General features: G+C 36.3%; 2 protein-coding genes across 2 annotated transcripts; one reads left to right on the top strand and one right to left on the bottom strand.

Annotated features, from left to right (window-relative positions):
• Window positions 1-238: 238 nt before the first annotated feature.
• On the bottom strand, window positions 239-1168 carry LOC110224022 (olfactory receptor 4C12-like). Its single transcript, XM_021009817.1, has one exon. The coding sequence runs from the start codon at window positions 1166-1168 to the stop codon at window positions 239-241; it is 930 nt and encodes a 309-aa protein (XP_020865476.1).
• Window positions 1169-12710: 11542 nt separating this feature from the next.
• LOC110224024 (olfactory receptor 4C46-like) lies at window positions 12711-13636 on the top strand. Its single transcript, XM_021009819.2, is given in 2 exon segments — window positions 12711-12870; window positions 12873-13636. Coding segments are annotated over 2 exon segments (924 nt in total).
• The last annotated feature ends 2222 nt before the right edge of the window (window positions 13637-15858 follow it).

Below are 15858 nucleotides of genomic sequence, written 5' to 3'. Positions count from 1 at the left end.
TATTTCCATGTTTTTTCTTATATTGTGATTACTATCTCCAAGACACGATTAAATAAGCTCATTTTAATTATGTGCTGTGCTAAGCTAAGCTGTTTTCAACCAGATGAGAGAATTAGAAATATAATTAGTCCTTCATAGATTTCACTTCCTTTGGCCAAGGATTTATCACTCCAGTCTATTTAAGGACTGCTCTAACATCAGGTTTGTAAACATGATTTTTTTTTTCTCCCATACCATACTATTTATTATGTAAATTCACTTTTTGATTCCAGAGATTCCTCATAGCATTTTTTATCTCTGTGTTCCTGAGGGTGTATATTAAAGGATTTAACAATGGGGATACCATAGTATAGAATACAGCTACTGCCTTATCTATAGGCAGAGTGACCACAGGTCTCAGGTACACAAATATACAGGGCAAAAAAGATAAGACAACTACAGTAATGTGGGAAATACATGTAGAGAGGGCTTTGCGTCTCCCCTCCAGACTGTGATTCTTCAAGGAATGCAGAATAACAACATAGGATAGCAATAACAAAAGAAAGTTTAACAGACAAATGAAACCACTGTTTGCTGCCACAAATAGACCGAGGGTATGGGTGTCCATGCAGACAAGATTGAGCAAAGGATACAAGTCACACATGAAGTGATCTATGATGTTAGGTCCACAGAAAGGGAGCCAGATTGTGAAAAGAATCTGGATTGTTGCATGGAGAAAGCCACCAGTCCAAGCTACAATCACAAAGATGATGCACAACTTTCTGTTCATAATAGCCATGTAGTGGAGGGGTTTACAGATGGCTACATATCTATCATAGGCCATTATCATGAGCAGGATGATTTCAGTTCCCCCAAAGATATGTTCTGCATAGACCTGGGTCATACACCCATTAAAGGAGATGACTTTCTTCTCGTGGAGAGAATCCATGATCAGTTTAGGAGCTGAAGAAGATGAATAAATTGTATCTATGAAAGACAAGTGTGCCAGGAAAAAATACATGGGGGAATCTAAAGCGTGACTGGTGGTAACGGTAACCACAATGATCAGGTTGGCTGCCAGAGTTACCATGTATAAGGCAAGAAACGCTATAAATACTACTTTTTGCACCTTTGGATTCTGTGTAAGTCCTAATAGGATGAATTCAGTCACATTTCTTCCATTATCCATCTATGTAGTTTAGATAGTGAACAGAGAAATGAGAGTTGTCTTATCTGAAACGAAAAGCCAAGAGTTATAGGATGTCACATGGGCTTGTCCCTTGATCTTGAACAAATTAAGAATCAAACTGTTATAACAGTAAAATGTTCTAATGGTAAATCTCTCCTGTGATGGAAGTTTGCTGATCTTTAAGCTATTGATTCCCATCTTTAATCCCTGATAATTCATTTCCCTACACAATAGAGCCATTGGAAACAGCTTCTTCAAGATGAATGTCAAGGATATTTTTAAAGAGAGGGCAATTCTGTTAAAAATGTCTTCAGGTCAATAGCATATAACTAGGGATTAGAAATCTTTCAAAATCCGGATATTGTTTGATCCATCTTTTTTTTTTATCCCTTTGGCATTTTAGGAAGAATAAATAGAATACAGTAGGAATATATGTCCTGACTCTTATTGTGGTAGGTCAGGGAAATAGAGGTTCTTGGGGGGAAATTATATGGTAGTACAATAATTCTTTACAGTAGGTTTTCTCTGACAAGCAGATTCTGAGACAAATACAGGTGATATAATGTTTCATAAAATAAATAGCTAGAAAATACCTTAAAGAAAATCTAAAATACACTGTGACATTTAGGGAAAAAATAATTAACTTTGCCTTATAAGTTAATGTAGAAATACATTAACTCATACTCATTTTTAATCATCTCTAAAATAGGTACTATAGAATTTCAACAACATACCTCATGAAAATTTTAGAGAAAAAATGTTTATACAATAGGCACATATACACATGTGTGTATATGGATATGTAGAATGCATATGTAAAATAAATAGGGAAATTTGATTTATCTTGCCAAACACCTTCATATCATAAATGAGAAAACTAAGACTCAGAGAACATTAATTATCTCACTCATGGGCAGTCACTTGCTCACTGAGATCAAAATTCATATCTACTAACTCTGTTGTAGTCCTTCTCCCAAAATACCAAACGACTTTTCTTGATCTTAAAGCACAGGCTTTCTATTAGTAAGGTGATAGTTTCGCACTCAGTATCTTTATTTCTCCATTACTGGAGAATCAGTTTTGATGCTAATAATCAGTTATAGAATGTAGTCATATGGCCATAGATGTAAAGCTGAAATGGATCTCAGAAGTCATATAGTGCTACTCCCTCTCTCTCACCAAATCCACCAACTTATTTTTATAGATAAAGATGATAAGGCCCAAAATTTTAAACAATTTGCCCAAGATCAGACATACATGTTGGCAGACTCAACATTCAAAACAGTTTACCTGGCTCCAAATTGAACACACTTGCCACTGTGCCATAATTGTTCCAATTAATCCTCTCCAATGCATCATGATGGGGAATAAGGCTTGTTTAAAACACCAAGGAAGATTAATGCACAGTGAAGTGGTTACCCTGATAATGGGAATGTTTCCATTCAGCCTGGCTCAAGGGAGGCAAATCACTTAGGAGTTACTTCCAACTCCAGACTGCTGAGTCTACCTGGTTGCTCAGAAGCCCATAATTAACATTTTCTCTAGCTATTTTCTATGAGTTCCAAGAGTCTTAAGACAGTTGATAGCTTATTTCTGCCTTAAGACTTCTGGGGCATCGTATATATGTAGAGGGACATGGATATTTCTTTGAAATAGACTGGACTACCAAAACTGTCATCTAGAAAGAAAGACCTTACCATTTTAATATTAGAAATGAATGCTAAAAAAGGAGGAGGCATTTATTTTAATTTTAGTTTTCACTGAGAAACACTTTAAAGGTGACAGAAATATTTTGTATTCATTATTCAATTTATACTTCATGACAACATTGTTAGGTAGCTACTGAGCATTATTATCCCCATTTACAGATGAGAAGACTTAGGTGGACAGAAATTAAGTGACAGAGACCCACAGCTAATAAATGTCAGAAGTCAGATTCGAATCTAGCTTTTCCTGGTTTTAATTTGAGCACATTATATTCTATAATACCAAATAGCCTCCTCTAATCAAAAGTGGGTTTATGGGGCAGGTAGGTAGCACAGTGGATAGGACACCGGCCCTGGATTCAGGAGGACCTGAGTTCAAATCTGGCCTCGGACACATAACACTTACTGGCTGTGTGACCCTGGGCAAGTCACTTAACCCCACTGGCAAAAGAAAGAAAGAGAGAAAGAGAGAAAGAGAGAAAGAAAGAAAGAAAAAGATTGGGTTTAGGAGTTCTTAAAATATCTATCACAGTGAAAAACTTACATTTCTTGTCAATCTGCTAATGATTCCTTCCAGCTATATTTAAGAGGGTGGAGAAAATATTTCATTCCACGCTTTTAAAATGTGTCATATTATATTTACGTTTTCTTGGGTTTCTTTACAATGATGTCTCCTTATTATGAACACCTTCTAATATGAAACATACAGCATACTTTGGAGAGAATATAGGAATAGTTTCATTATGGTTTTTCCTTCAGTAGATTTTCAACTTACAGTCAAGAAACTGGGAAACCACGATGTTGTTCTCAAAATAAATCCTCTCTTTAGCTTAAAATCAGAAGAAAAAAAGAAATTGGAACACTGTGTTGGGATTACTGCTAATTATACCTCAAGATGTGGTGCTGTCTTCTTTTCTCTGCACATTCTCTTTGGTGACCTCATCATCTCCCATGGGTTCAAGTAATGTCTCCATAAGATGACTCCCAGAGCTATATATCCAGTCCTAATACCTCTCCTGAGCTTCATTTCCAGACTACTGGCTTCCCTTTAGACATCTTGAACTAGATGAACCATGGGCATCTGAAACTGAATGTGTTCAAAATAGATGAATTAATTCTCCTCCACAACATTCTTCTCTTCCAAAGTTTCTAGCTCTAATTAAGCATACCATCCTCCATTCCATCACCTACATACACAACCTCAGAGTTCTTCTCACATCCACATTCTCCTTCCCCTCCCATATCCAATTTTTTCCCAAATCTTTATTCTACATCCTCAACATTGCTCCCTTCCTGTGGCCATATTTCTACTTTCATAGCCAATAACATAACTGACTTTCATCCCTTCCCTTCTGGACTATGTAAATACCTTAACAAATTCTCCTTTTACCTCATAACTCTTCTCCATCCAATTAATTCTAAACACAGGTAACAATGTGATATACCTAAAACCAAGATTAATTTTGTCATTCCTCTGCTCAGTGAACTACAGTAATTCCCTATTACTGCTAGAGTTACTTAAAAAGTTTTTTTTCTTTGCTATTTAAATCCCTACACAGTATGGAGACATATTATACAATAATAGTGTCAAATTCAAATAAAAATAAATCCTTACATGCCACATATTAACTCAGAAAACTACAAATTAATATCATCCACATGGTATTTTTATTATTTGTTTTGTTAAATATGTCCCAATTACATTTTAATCCAATTCTGATGGCAGCCTATGGGCCTTGAGTTTGGCAGCTCTATCAAACAATAATGTTCCCCAGGATTCTTTTCCAGCCAAATTGGTTTGTTCTCTTTGTTATCATCAACTATGACAGGTCTTCAGCATTCATTGTCTTTACACGAGGTGACACTTAAGTCTTGAGCTACACTTCATCCTGAACAGAGAGCATATGTTGGGATATGAGTGGAGGAAGTGCAACGGAATGACATGTCTCTCCTTCAGCAGATCAGGCAGGAGATCAGTGGAAGGAATGTGGTAAAATGACATGCTCTTACTTCCCCAGGAGCTGGTTTTGTTCCATATCATTGCTCCAAAAAGATATTAATGATTTCACAGGACTCCTGGGGATACCTGAGGCAATTCTACACTACCCAGCTTCTTCTTGCCTATTTCCTTGCATAATAATTTGGCTTTGTATCTTTCACCTCCAACAGTCTAGGATCAATACCTCTTGGCTTCTGACTTCAATTAGCAGTAATCTCAACGGATTTAATGAAAGTAACTCTTGGCTTCTAGTTGTCTCTGTGCAATACTGGACCAGAAAGACATATGTACTGGCATTTTTTATTGGATTTATTGATCTCTGTTTCATCTCATATTTTTTTTTAAATTCTTTGCTAGCAGGTTTCATAGAAGGAGTAAACTCACCTATAACCATTCTTGTTTCCATATTTACCCAAAGTTTTAAAAATATTTCATTTTATAACTTTGTTCAAGACAAAGTGGTTCTAGACAATCTTTACTGGAAAAAAAGACAATGAAAAGAAGGCCAGTTCTATAAGGAGAACTGAATGGTCATTTAAATTGTAGCATAGATGAAGAGGTAGGGGATATCAATAGTCTCCACCTTTGTGAATAAAGGACTTAGGGAAAATATTATGGGAGTTGGTGATAAAGCAAAGACATAGATGTCCCTAACTACATAGCCATAATAACTCTTCTTTTCATTCCTCATGAAATAAAATTCTCTTGATAGATATTAAAATGAAATCTCTAATAGCATTCTAAATTGTCAAGTAACTAATAAGAAATCTTATTCAAAGAGCACTAGAATCTGACGTCCTGATTGGGAACTGCATTTAAAGTGAGACTTTCATTTTGTAAGATCTAGGCCAAAGGCAAGTTGACAGCACAGATTAAGGGAGAGGGTCCAAGTAATTTGCATTTTTATTCATGTTTTCCCAAATAGCACGTAAGGTCATAGTGGGAGGGACAATGATAACTTGTCATTAAACACTTGTTTAGTAGTGTCTCATGCATTCTCTTGATATTGAGACATGAAAGTAAAGATTCATCAGTACAGAAAGAAATGACACCTTTGCCTTATTTACATATGTTCCCCAGATTTTATTTTCCATTGAAATTTTTATTATTGAAAGTCTTTCTCTACTCTGCTCTCCCACTGATAAAGAAAGAAAATAAATGTGTTGCAGACACAAATAGTCAAACAAATCAAATTGCTCCATTGTTCATGTCAAAAAACCCATAATTTCAACCATCATATAAGTCTACAATCTCTTTGTTAGAGATGAATAGTATATTTCATCATGAATACTCTGTAACCATTCAATACTTCGATAAATATTTATTAAGTACCTACCATTTGTCAGTCATGGAGATCAGTTTTGGTGATACAAATAAGAAAATGATTTAGGTTCTGCCTTCAAGAGGCTTGTAATCTAATGGAAAAGAAAGCACGTGAAATAAAGCTGAAAAGCCAGAGGAATGCCATCCATGAGAGTGGAACAGGGTATACTGGACTCAGTGTAGAGTTGAAGCTACGTAGAGCTGCTGATAGAAAATGGAGTTACCAGGTTTATAGCCCTCTCTAAAGGCATTGGAATGAGTTTAGTGCTTCATGTTCTAGCTCTCCAAGGGGAGAAGCAACTGAGAGTGAATTGAGAAGGTTTTGATGATGAAAATCTGAGTCATTTTCCATGATGGTGAGATAGCAGATGATCATTTTAGCCTGCAGGTGGGGAATTGTTCCATACGTTTGAACTCTAACAGGGCAGCTATTAAAATGGAGCTCTAAATCAGAGTGCTACAGTCTTACCAAGTTGTTTATCTTAATAATAACGTTATTAATGTATGAATTATTCTCCTAGTTCTGCTTACTTCACTCTGCATCTTGCACGTCTCCTCGTTTTTTTTTTAACTTTCATTCATTAATTTAATAAATGTTTATTAAGCAGCTACTATGTGTCAGCACTGTAATAAGTCCTGATGATACCAAAGGGGCAAAATATAGTTGGTGACCTCAAGGAGCTTGCAATTTAATGAGGGAGTCAATATGCAAAGCAAGCTACATATGGTACAAACAGGAAATAATTAAAAGAGGAAAAGCAGTGGAATTAAGAGGGTTTAGGGAAGGGTTCCTGTAGAAGATAGGATTTTAGGTGACATTGAAAGCAAGCCAAGAGGTCATTAGTGGGAGGAGAGGAAGGGGAGTTTTTAGACATGGAAAACAGCTAGAGAAACTGCCCAAAGCCAGGAGATGGAAAGTCTTGTTTCTGGAACAGCAAGGAGGCCAGTGCCACTGGATAGAAGACTACGTGTTAAGGAGCAATGTGCCAGAAGACTTGAAATGTAGAAGGGGGTAGGTTGTGAGGAACTTTGAACGCCAAGTAGAACATTTTATATTTACTTCTGGAGGTAATAGGAAATCACTGGGCTTAACTGTGAGTGTGTTTGGGGGTGGGGACTGATAGTGAGATTGTTGGATCTACGTTTTAGGAAAATCACCAGTGGATGATTGAAGAATAGATTGACATGGGGAGAGACATTAGGCAGACTTGTCAACAGACTACTTCAGTAATCAAGGAGTGAGGTGATGAGGGCTTGCACTATAGTGAGGGCAATGTCAGAGGACAGAAGAGGAAATGTTTGAGATGTTGCAAAGTTAAAATCAATAGGTATTCACAACAGATTAGATAGAGGAGGTGAAAGACAGTAAGGAGTCCCAAAGGACTCCCATGTTGCAATCCTGAGTGACTAGGAGGATGTTGTTGCTCTCTATAGTAATGGGAAGATAGGTGAAGGAGGATTTAGGGGGAAAGATAATATGTTCGATTTGTAGTAGATAATCCATAGAATTCACCAAGTGAAGAAGTATAAAAGGAGAAGAGAGGAAAGTCCCAGACAGAACTCTTAGTTACACCTATGATTAGAGGGCAAAATCTGGATGAAGACACAGCAAAGAAAACAGAGAAGGTGTTGTCAGAGAGCTAGGATGGAAACCAGGAGACAGTGGTGTCCTGAAAACTCGGAGAGAAAAAAATATAAAGGAACAGAGAATGTCAACAGTGTCAAAGACTACCAAGAGGTCAGGGAGACTGAACATTGAGGGGAAAAAAAACTATGGCATTGTCTCCTAAGAGAACATTAGTAACATTGGAGAGACAAATTCTGGTGGGATGATATCATTGAAAGCCTGATTGTAAGGGGTCAAGAAGAGAGTGAGAAGAGAGAATATCAAGACACCTATTGTAGATAGCCTTTTCAAGGATTTTAGATAAAAGGGGCAGAAGATATATGAGATAATAGTAAGCACAGAAGGGTTGAGTGAGAAATTTTGAGAATGAGGAAGACAAGGACATATTTGTAGGCAGTAGCAAATAAGCAAGGAGAAAGAGAGAGGAGGGGAAGAATAAGTGAAAAAATGAAAGAATGGGGATCAAAAGACAACCTGTTGGAGAAGATGGGATGAAATGAGATCATTAGAACAAGTAAAGGTGTTAGTTCTGATGAGGAGTAAGGCTACTTAATTGTGAGAAACAGGAGTGATGGAAGAGAAAATTGCAGAAGGTGTCTGAGTGATAGGAGAGGAGAAAGAGGAGAGAAAAATGAATTCAAGACAAATAGCCTCATTTTTATTTCTGTAAAATATGAGATGATGAAAGAGTGGGGGAAAGGAGAGACATATGAAGTTAGAGGAGAGATGAAAAATTTGGAAGAGCCACTGTGGAGAGTGGGATAGAGCATTGATAAGTGAAGTACAATAGGATTGCCTGACAGCAGTGAGGGCAAAGTTGAAATTATGTAGCATAAATTTATAGTGGAGTACATACTTGTCATCATTTTTATAGCACAATTCCATCCTATTCATAAATCATAATTTTATGAGCTGTTCCCCAAATTATTGGCAGAACTCCAATTCATTTGCCACCATAAAAGGCTGATATAGATAGATAGAAAGACAGAAATACAGATAGATATAAATAAAGATAGAGATATGTGTCACATATATCAGCTATATATACATACATATGTGTGTGTGTGTGTGTATATACATATATATATATATATATATATATATATATATATGTCTCTCTGGGTGTATGCATGTATGCATATCATATGGTTCTTTTTCTCCTTTTCAAATGGAGATCTAATTTAGTACTGTTGAATCAAAGAACATGTATAATTTAATAATGTATATTACATTGTTTGAAAAAGCTTTCCTGAATTGCCAGACCAGTTGACAGTTCCAAAAACAATGGATTCATATTTTAGTTTTCTAGCATTTGCAATTTATCTTTTTTTCCAACTTTGCCAATCTGATGGGTATAAGGTAGAACTTCAGAGTTGTTTTAATTTGAATTCCTCTAGTTATTAATGATTTTGAACACTTTTTTTTCCTATTTCTATTCCTAGTTTAGATTTGAATTTCTTCATGTTAAAAGTGGCTTTATGGGGAAGCTAGTTGGAACAGTGGATAGAGCACTGGACCTGGAGTCAGGAGGACCTGAGTTCAAATCTGGCCTCAGACACATAACACTTACTAGCTGTGTGACCCTGGGCAAGTCACTTAACCCCCATTGCCCAACCAAAAAAAAGGTCTTTATTTTCTTTGAACATTTATCATTTGGAGAATGTCTAGCCTTTATTTTAATTTGACTTTCACCATAGATGATCATACTCAAGGTAATGGTGAAAATCATCATAGAAACAATCTGAATCTCTGATTTGGGGATGTTCAGGTTGACTCAGTTGAATTGGAAGATCCACGTCATTGCAATGGGGTTCTGAAACAGTATTAACTGAGAGTGAAAACCAAAAGAAACTAAATGCAATAATAACAAAATCCCTATCATCCTCTATTCCATTCAATGCCTCATGGGAAAAATTTTGACCCATTTACATCTATAATAGAAAAAAAAAGTATCCACAGTAATTGTATGCACAGTTATTGTCTCCTTATGCCTAACAACTCCTCCTAAACTGATACATGCTGAGGGGTTGATAAAGTAAGTAGACAATTAGCTGCAGATCTACAGTTGTCAACTCCCATTAAGCCAGTATGGAGTGTACGTCAGTGAAAATACAATTGGTCTAACATTCCCTGACTCTGCCACTCAGGTAGGATATTGAATCCTTGGTGAACCAGGTACTAACTTCCAGGAGGCTTAATCCTAATTGACACATTTCATTATCTTACTTCTAGGCACCTAATTGAAGGCTCCAATAAAGAGAGAAGAAGAAACAAGACTTGTGTGCATTGTTTCACAAACACATTCCCAAAATAATAGATCTTCTCAGGCAAAGTACTTCTGACACTGTTGATAATTAGTTCCTCTGAGAACACAGCTCCGGGTATGAAAATAAGTCCCTGAACTTTTATAGGATTCTATTTAGATATATTTTTTTTCTGTGACTAGGTAAAGGGAGATGAGACATGAACATTGTTATTTAGACTCATTTCTGCCTTTTGTCATAAGGGTACAATGAGTCCTCCCTAGTATCTAAGTGTTCTCTTTCGTTCTTTTGTTTCTGAATTGTTAGAGAAAATATTACTGAATAAGGTTCAGTTTTCTTAGATTTAAGGTGCAAGAGACCCTGGAGGCAATGATCCTGAACTCTTTCCATTAATCACTGAATGACTCAGTAGCTGAGCAATTCTGCCACCACCTTTCTATCCAATGGGCACATCATCACCAAAGTGAGAATTTTCTTTTATATGTGAGAAAGCATCCTTGTACATACATCTGACTAGGGTAAGTTTCATTGCCAGCTCTCACAAAAGCCAGTGGAGCTCATAGTTACTTTGATTCATGCCTTTCATTGTGATTCCTTACAAGGACTTAGTCCATTATTTTTGAAGGGATTTAATCTACAGTATAACATTCTATTCTTAAAACAAGCTTAGAAGCAAACAAGGCAAATAACTTTATGGCATGATGATGATGATGATGGTGGTGGTGTTGGTGGTGGTGGTGGAGATGGTGATGATGATGATGATGGTGATGATAAAAAGGCTTGAATTGCAGTGTCAAGATATTTCATTTTGATCGTTTCTGACCCTTCATCTTTCTGAGCCTCGGTTTCCTCCTCTGCAATATGAAAATAATATACAAAGGCTAAAAGTTGGAGGTATTTGGGAGAAAAGTTCTTAATAAAGTATAAACCAGCATCTGAGCAGTGATTAACACATTTTTAATCTTCAAACTTTATTTTTTTCACATTTTTGACAAGATATGACATCATGACCCTCTTTAAGAACAAAGGATATTGACTCTTGACCAACTGACTTGAGGACAATGAATTGGTAGGCAGAAGTACTGAAGATAAAATAAGTATGTTGTAGTTTGGGAACGGAGAGAAAGATTATGAGCCAAGTACTGAACTCTTAGAGAAATGAAGGAAGGTGATCTAGAGGACAGTAGATTACATCAAGAAAGATTTTGGTAAAGATATAGATGAAGTTGTAGCTATACTAGATGATGTAGAGATCATTGAGATCTATACGATATACATATAGAGACATAGTGATAGAGATAGAGTAAATGTGAAATAAGGAGAGCTAGACGATAGATTATAGCAGAGGAAAAAGGTGCTGGTTGCAACAGTGGTGAACATGTGTGTCAACTCTTTCCATCCACTAACTTGAAAGACAGGAAAGTCTCAACAAGCCTTTCAGATAGCTATTAGGAAAATTTCTTCTGAGGGAAATGTTAGAATTGTTTTATCTCTCCATCCTAAGGTGTGTCATCTGCAAGTATATTTTGGAAGTCAAATACATAGTTATCTAAGTCAATGACGAAAATGCTAAACAGTCCAAGACCAAGCAGAGATCTTAAGAGTTCTTTGTGGATAGCCCATTGTAATATAATATTGAATCATTAGTGTTTATACTATGTGTCCCAACATTTAATACATTCCTAAAACATCTAATTATACTGTTTGCTAGGTCACATCACTCTGTCTTGTTTGCCTAAATAGCGGGAGATATAGGATACAATGATTTGAACGATGATTAGGTAATTAAGTTGAATTCAATCTTGTTAAAATGGTTCTTTAAGGTGCCCAGTGAGGGAATACATAGAATCATATCTTAAGATCATAGATGTGTAACTGACATAGACCGCAAAGGGAGGAGACCTATCTCCATACACACATACATACATACACACATGCAACCCAATATTCAGAGTAGGAAACTGAGGCAAAGACAGATTAAGTAACATGGCCAGGTTATGCAACTAGTTAATGCAAAGAATAGAATGATAAACTTGAAATCCAAAATATATGAATTCAAATTCCACCTCAGAAACTTATTAGGTGTGTTACTCTGGGAAAATAACTTAACTTTTCCTACCCTCAATTCTCTTATCTCTAAAAGAGTAGAATAATAGCATCAATCCCAGAGTTGTTGTGAGAATGAAATGAGAGAACATATGTAAATAACTTTTCAAAACACTCACAACTACAAACAAGCATACAGTACTTTATAAGTACCATATAAATGATAGCTACTCTAACTATTATTTGTGTTAAGCATTTGAGAGCAATTTGAACCTAGGTCTTCTTAAGTTCATATCTTGTGACCTTTCACTATACTACGTGCCTCTTCTCTGAGCCACTTCAAGTATAAGTGTATAGAGACTCAGAAGGTATAAATTGCCTACTTCAAGTTTATCCAGTGACTGGGTATATGGCATGTTAAGGTAGTCTTCTTTGATTCCAAGGCCAATCTTTTTCCACATGACCTTTCTAGAGCAAAATAAAATAAAATAAAAAATACAAGGCTCCCTTCCTGAAAACTTTTGCCTATTTTGCAGATAAAAAAGTCTTGCCTGAATTCAACATCTGTGTGGAATAAATGGATAATGGAAACAATGTGACTGAATTTATTCTATTGGGTCTTACAGAGAATCCAAAGATGCAGAAAATTGTTTTTGTTGTGTTTTTTATCATCTATGCTATTACAATGGTAGGTAACACACTCATTGCCATAACCATCAAAATCAGCCCAAGCCTGGATTCCCTATGTACTTTTTTCTGGCCTACCTGTCCTTTATAGATGCCTGCTATTCATCTGTTAACACACCTAAACTCATTATAGACTCACTCTATGAAAAGGAAACAATTTTCTTCACTGGTTGCATGACCCAAGTCTTTGGAGAACACTTCTTCGGAGGTGCTGAGGGCATCCTGCTCACAGCAATGGCTTATGACCGGTGTGTAGCAATTTGCAAGCCCCTGCACCACACAACGATCATGAATTGGAGAGTGCGTGGCCTCTTGTTGGGTGTGGTGTGGATGGGAGGCTTAATTCATGCAACTATACAGATGCTCTTCCTGATCCAATTACCCTTTTGTGGTCCCAATGTCATAGATCACTTTATGTGTGACTTAAATCCTTTGCTGAGCCTTGCCTGCACTGACACTCACAAACTTGGTTTATTTGTCGCAGCCAACAGTGGTTTCATCTGCTTCTTAAACTTCCTCCTGTTAATTGTCTCTTATGCTGTCATCCTGAGTTCTCTGAAGACTCACAGTGTAGACGGGAGACGCAAAGCCCTCTCTACCTGTGGTTCTCACATCATTGTAGTTGTTCTGTTCTTTGTTCCCTGCATTTTTATCTATATGAGGCCTGCAACAACCTTTCCCATTGATAAAGCCGTTGCAGTCTTCTACACAATTATCACCCCCACGTTAAACCCTTTCATCTACACACTGAGAAATGCCCAAATGAAAAATGCCATCAGAAAATTATGCAGCCGAAAGGATACTTTGGTTAGCTAGTAAAGGGCCCCTAATAAAACCACCAGACTCAACGTCAAGTGTGAGGGTCAGGAAGGAAAAATATTAAAAGAAGGATTTTGTTGATGAGTGAAGGGAAAATTCAAGGATATATTTTAAAAAAAAAAGAAATTGCTAACTGGTGTTCATTGCGTCCGCATTGGGAGCTTTTCCTATATGATTTCTATAATATGTAAAAAGGATGCCACATTAGGCTGTACATGATTAGCTTTGTCAAGCTGTTTTTAGTGGAACCAATGAATGAATAATAAAGAAGAAATGAGAGACCTATATTGTTTATGAGCAGACTATGCTATATCCTTAATTGCTGAATATATACATATTTATACATATATAAATAAGGTAAACTTCATTTTTTTCACGAATGAAATGCTAGTGTAGCATTGCCTTTCATTAAAAAGATCAATTAAATGTCACAATAATTTTGTGTATGTCTACTCTGTATCAGGTATTTTGCACAGTGCCCAGAACATAGTCGGTACTTATTAAATCATTATTGATGGACTGAATGCTAGGTGTGGGTGATACATAGGCAAAATAAAATCATTCTTGCCCTTCTGAAGTTTGCATTATATAAGGGGGTGAGGAAAACAAAATGAACACTCAGAAGTAAATATGAAACAGATACAAAACAAACACTATCTAATTTCAGAGGTGGAACAAATATTAGGGGCATATGGGAAATCAGGGCTCATCTCAAGTAAAGCATAACATTTGGTCTAAGCCTTAAAGGATGCTACAGTTTAATTAGGTGGAGAAAAGAAAAGGTTGTCTATTAGGCATGGGGTACAGGAATTGCAAAGGAGATGGAATGCTGTATGTGAAGGGCAGCAAGAAGATCCATTTTGAAATGTAGAGTGCGAGAAGGAGGACAATGTTGAAAAGCGAAGGACCATGAACATATCTCTAGGTAACATCTCCAAAGACCTCCTCCCACAACGTAAACAACATTATTTGATTCTGATTCAATCCATCCATCTGCACTATCATCTAACCTACATTGGTTCTTCTTGTCCATTCTGTTCACAATAATAGAACAAAGGTTTTTGTCAGATATACTGATAAAATTTGGATAAATCATACATTCATCATTTATCCTGATCTATCAAGTAATGTTACATATCTGTATGTACATCTATTTAAATCTATGTTTCTTTATTGATCTATATCTTTGTCATTTATTTAACTTTATATAAGATTAAGATTTGTCTAGCATGACTTTTTTTTAATAAAGACTTTTTTTGGGACCACTATTTATTTTACTAGTCATCCATCAGTTTACCAGCTTTCAAAATGTGGTGTCAAGACCCCTGCAGATTTTTCAGACATTTTCAGAGTGTTTTTAAGGTAAAAATGAATTTTTCTAATAAAATTAAGTCATTTATTTCCTTAACAGTAAATTTCAATAGTGATAATGCACATAAACCAAAGAGCATCTGTCAACAATTATTGTATATTTCTCATTCACCCACACTCTACTCACTTCCTAAATGGTCCTGTGAATTATGTCATTCTGTCAAAGTTCAAGGGTGTGGTTGAACAGTTTATTTGATTGGTAAAAGCATGATACGACCAAGAGAAATTAGAAACATGCATCAAAGGACACAACACCTCTATTCCAATCCCCCTTCTTTTTATTTGTAGTCCATTTCCAATCTCTTAATTCTCTGGAACTGAGTCAGCAAGGAAACTCAGTATTGTATTTCTAGTTAGCCTTACTATTTTTATTTTTTATTATTTAATTTCTTTTTAGTTTTCAACAATCAGTTCCATAAGCCCCCCTGTCCTATTAAGGCATGGAATGAACACAGGGGCTTCACTAACAAGAATTAATCCATAAAGGAATTAAGGAACTCTGCTGAAGCTTTCATTGATTATTTTGATTGTATCTTCACAAATGACCTGGACAGCTCCCCAATGTCATGGACTGTTGCATCTGTCTGGCTTGGACATCTATGTATCCCTGGTTCTGAACAAAGGCATTACTCATGTGTTACAGAGGTTAATGTCCATAGAGGGTGACCTGACTGTCACAAACCTAATACAACCAAGCCAAAAAGAATGAGTATGATTTTGTGGGAGTCTTAATCTCCAGCTCTCCCACCTACTCTTCAAAGTTTCGAGTAATTATTTCATCTTGTGTTACATCCACAAGTATAATCTCTTTAGGCTGTTCTGGCAATAAAACAACTCATACATGTTCT

This window comes from Phascolarctos cinereus, unplaced genomic scaffold (genome assembly GCF_003287225.1).
Source record: "Phascolarctos cinereus isolate Bilbo 61053 unplaced genomic scaffold, phaCin_HiC Scaffold_9;HRSCAF=440, whole genome shotgun sequence".
Lineage (NCBI taxonomy): Eukaryota > Metazoa > Chordata > Mammalia > Diprotodontia > Phascolarctidae > Phascolarctos > Phascolarctos cinereus.
The sequence above is the reverse complement of the archived record's forward strand: the minus strand, read 5'-3'. Positions and strand labels throughout refer to the sequence as shown.

Excerpts from the sequence above, each read along its gene's own strand:
- LOC110224022 (XM_021009817.1), bottom strand. The coding sequence starts at position 1,168 with ATGGATAATGGAAGAAATGTGACTGAATTCATCCTATTAGGACTTACA.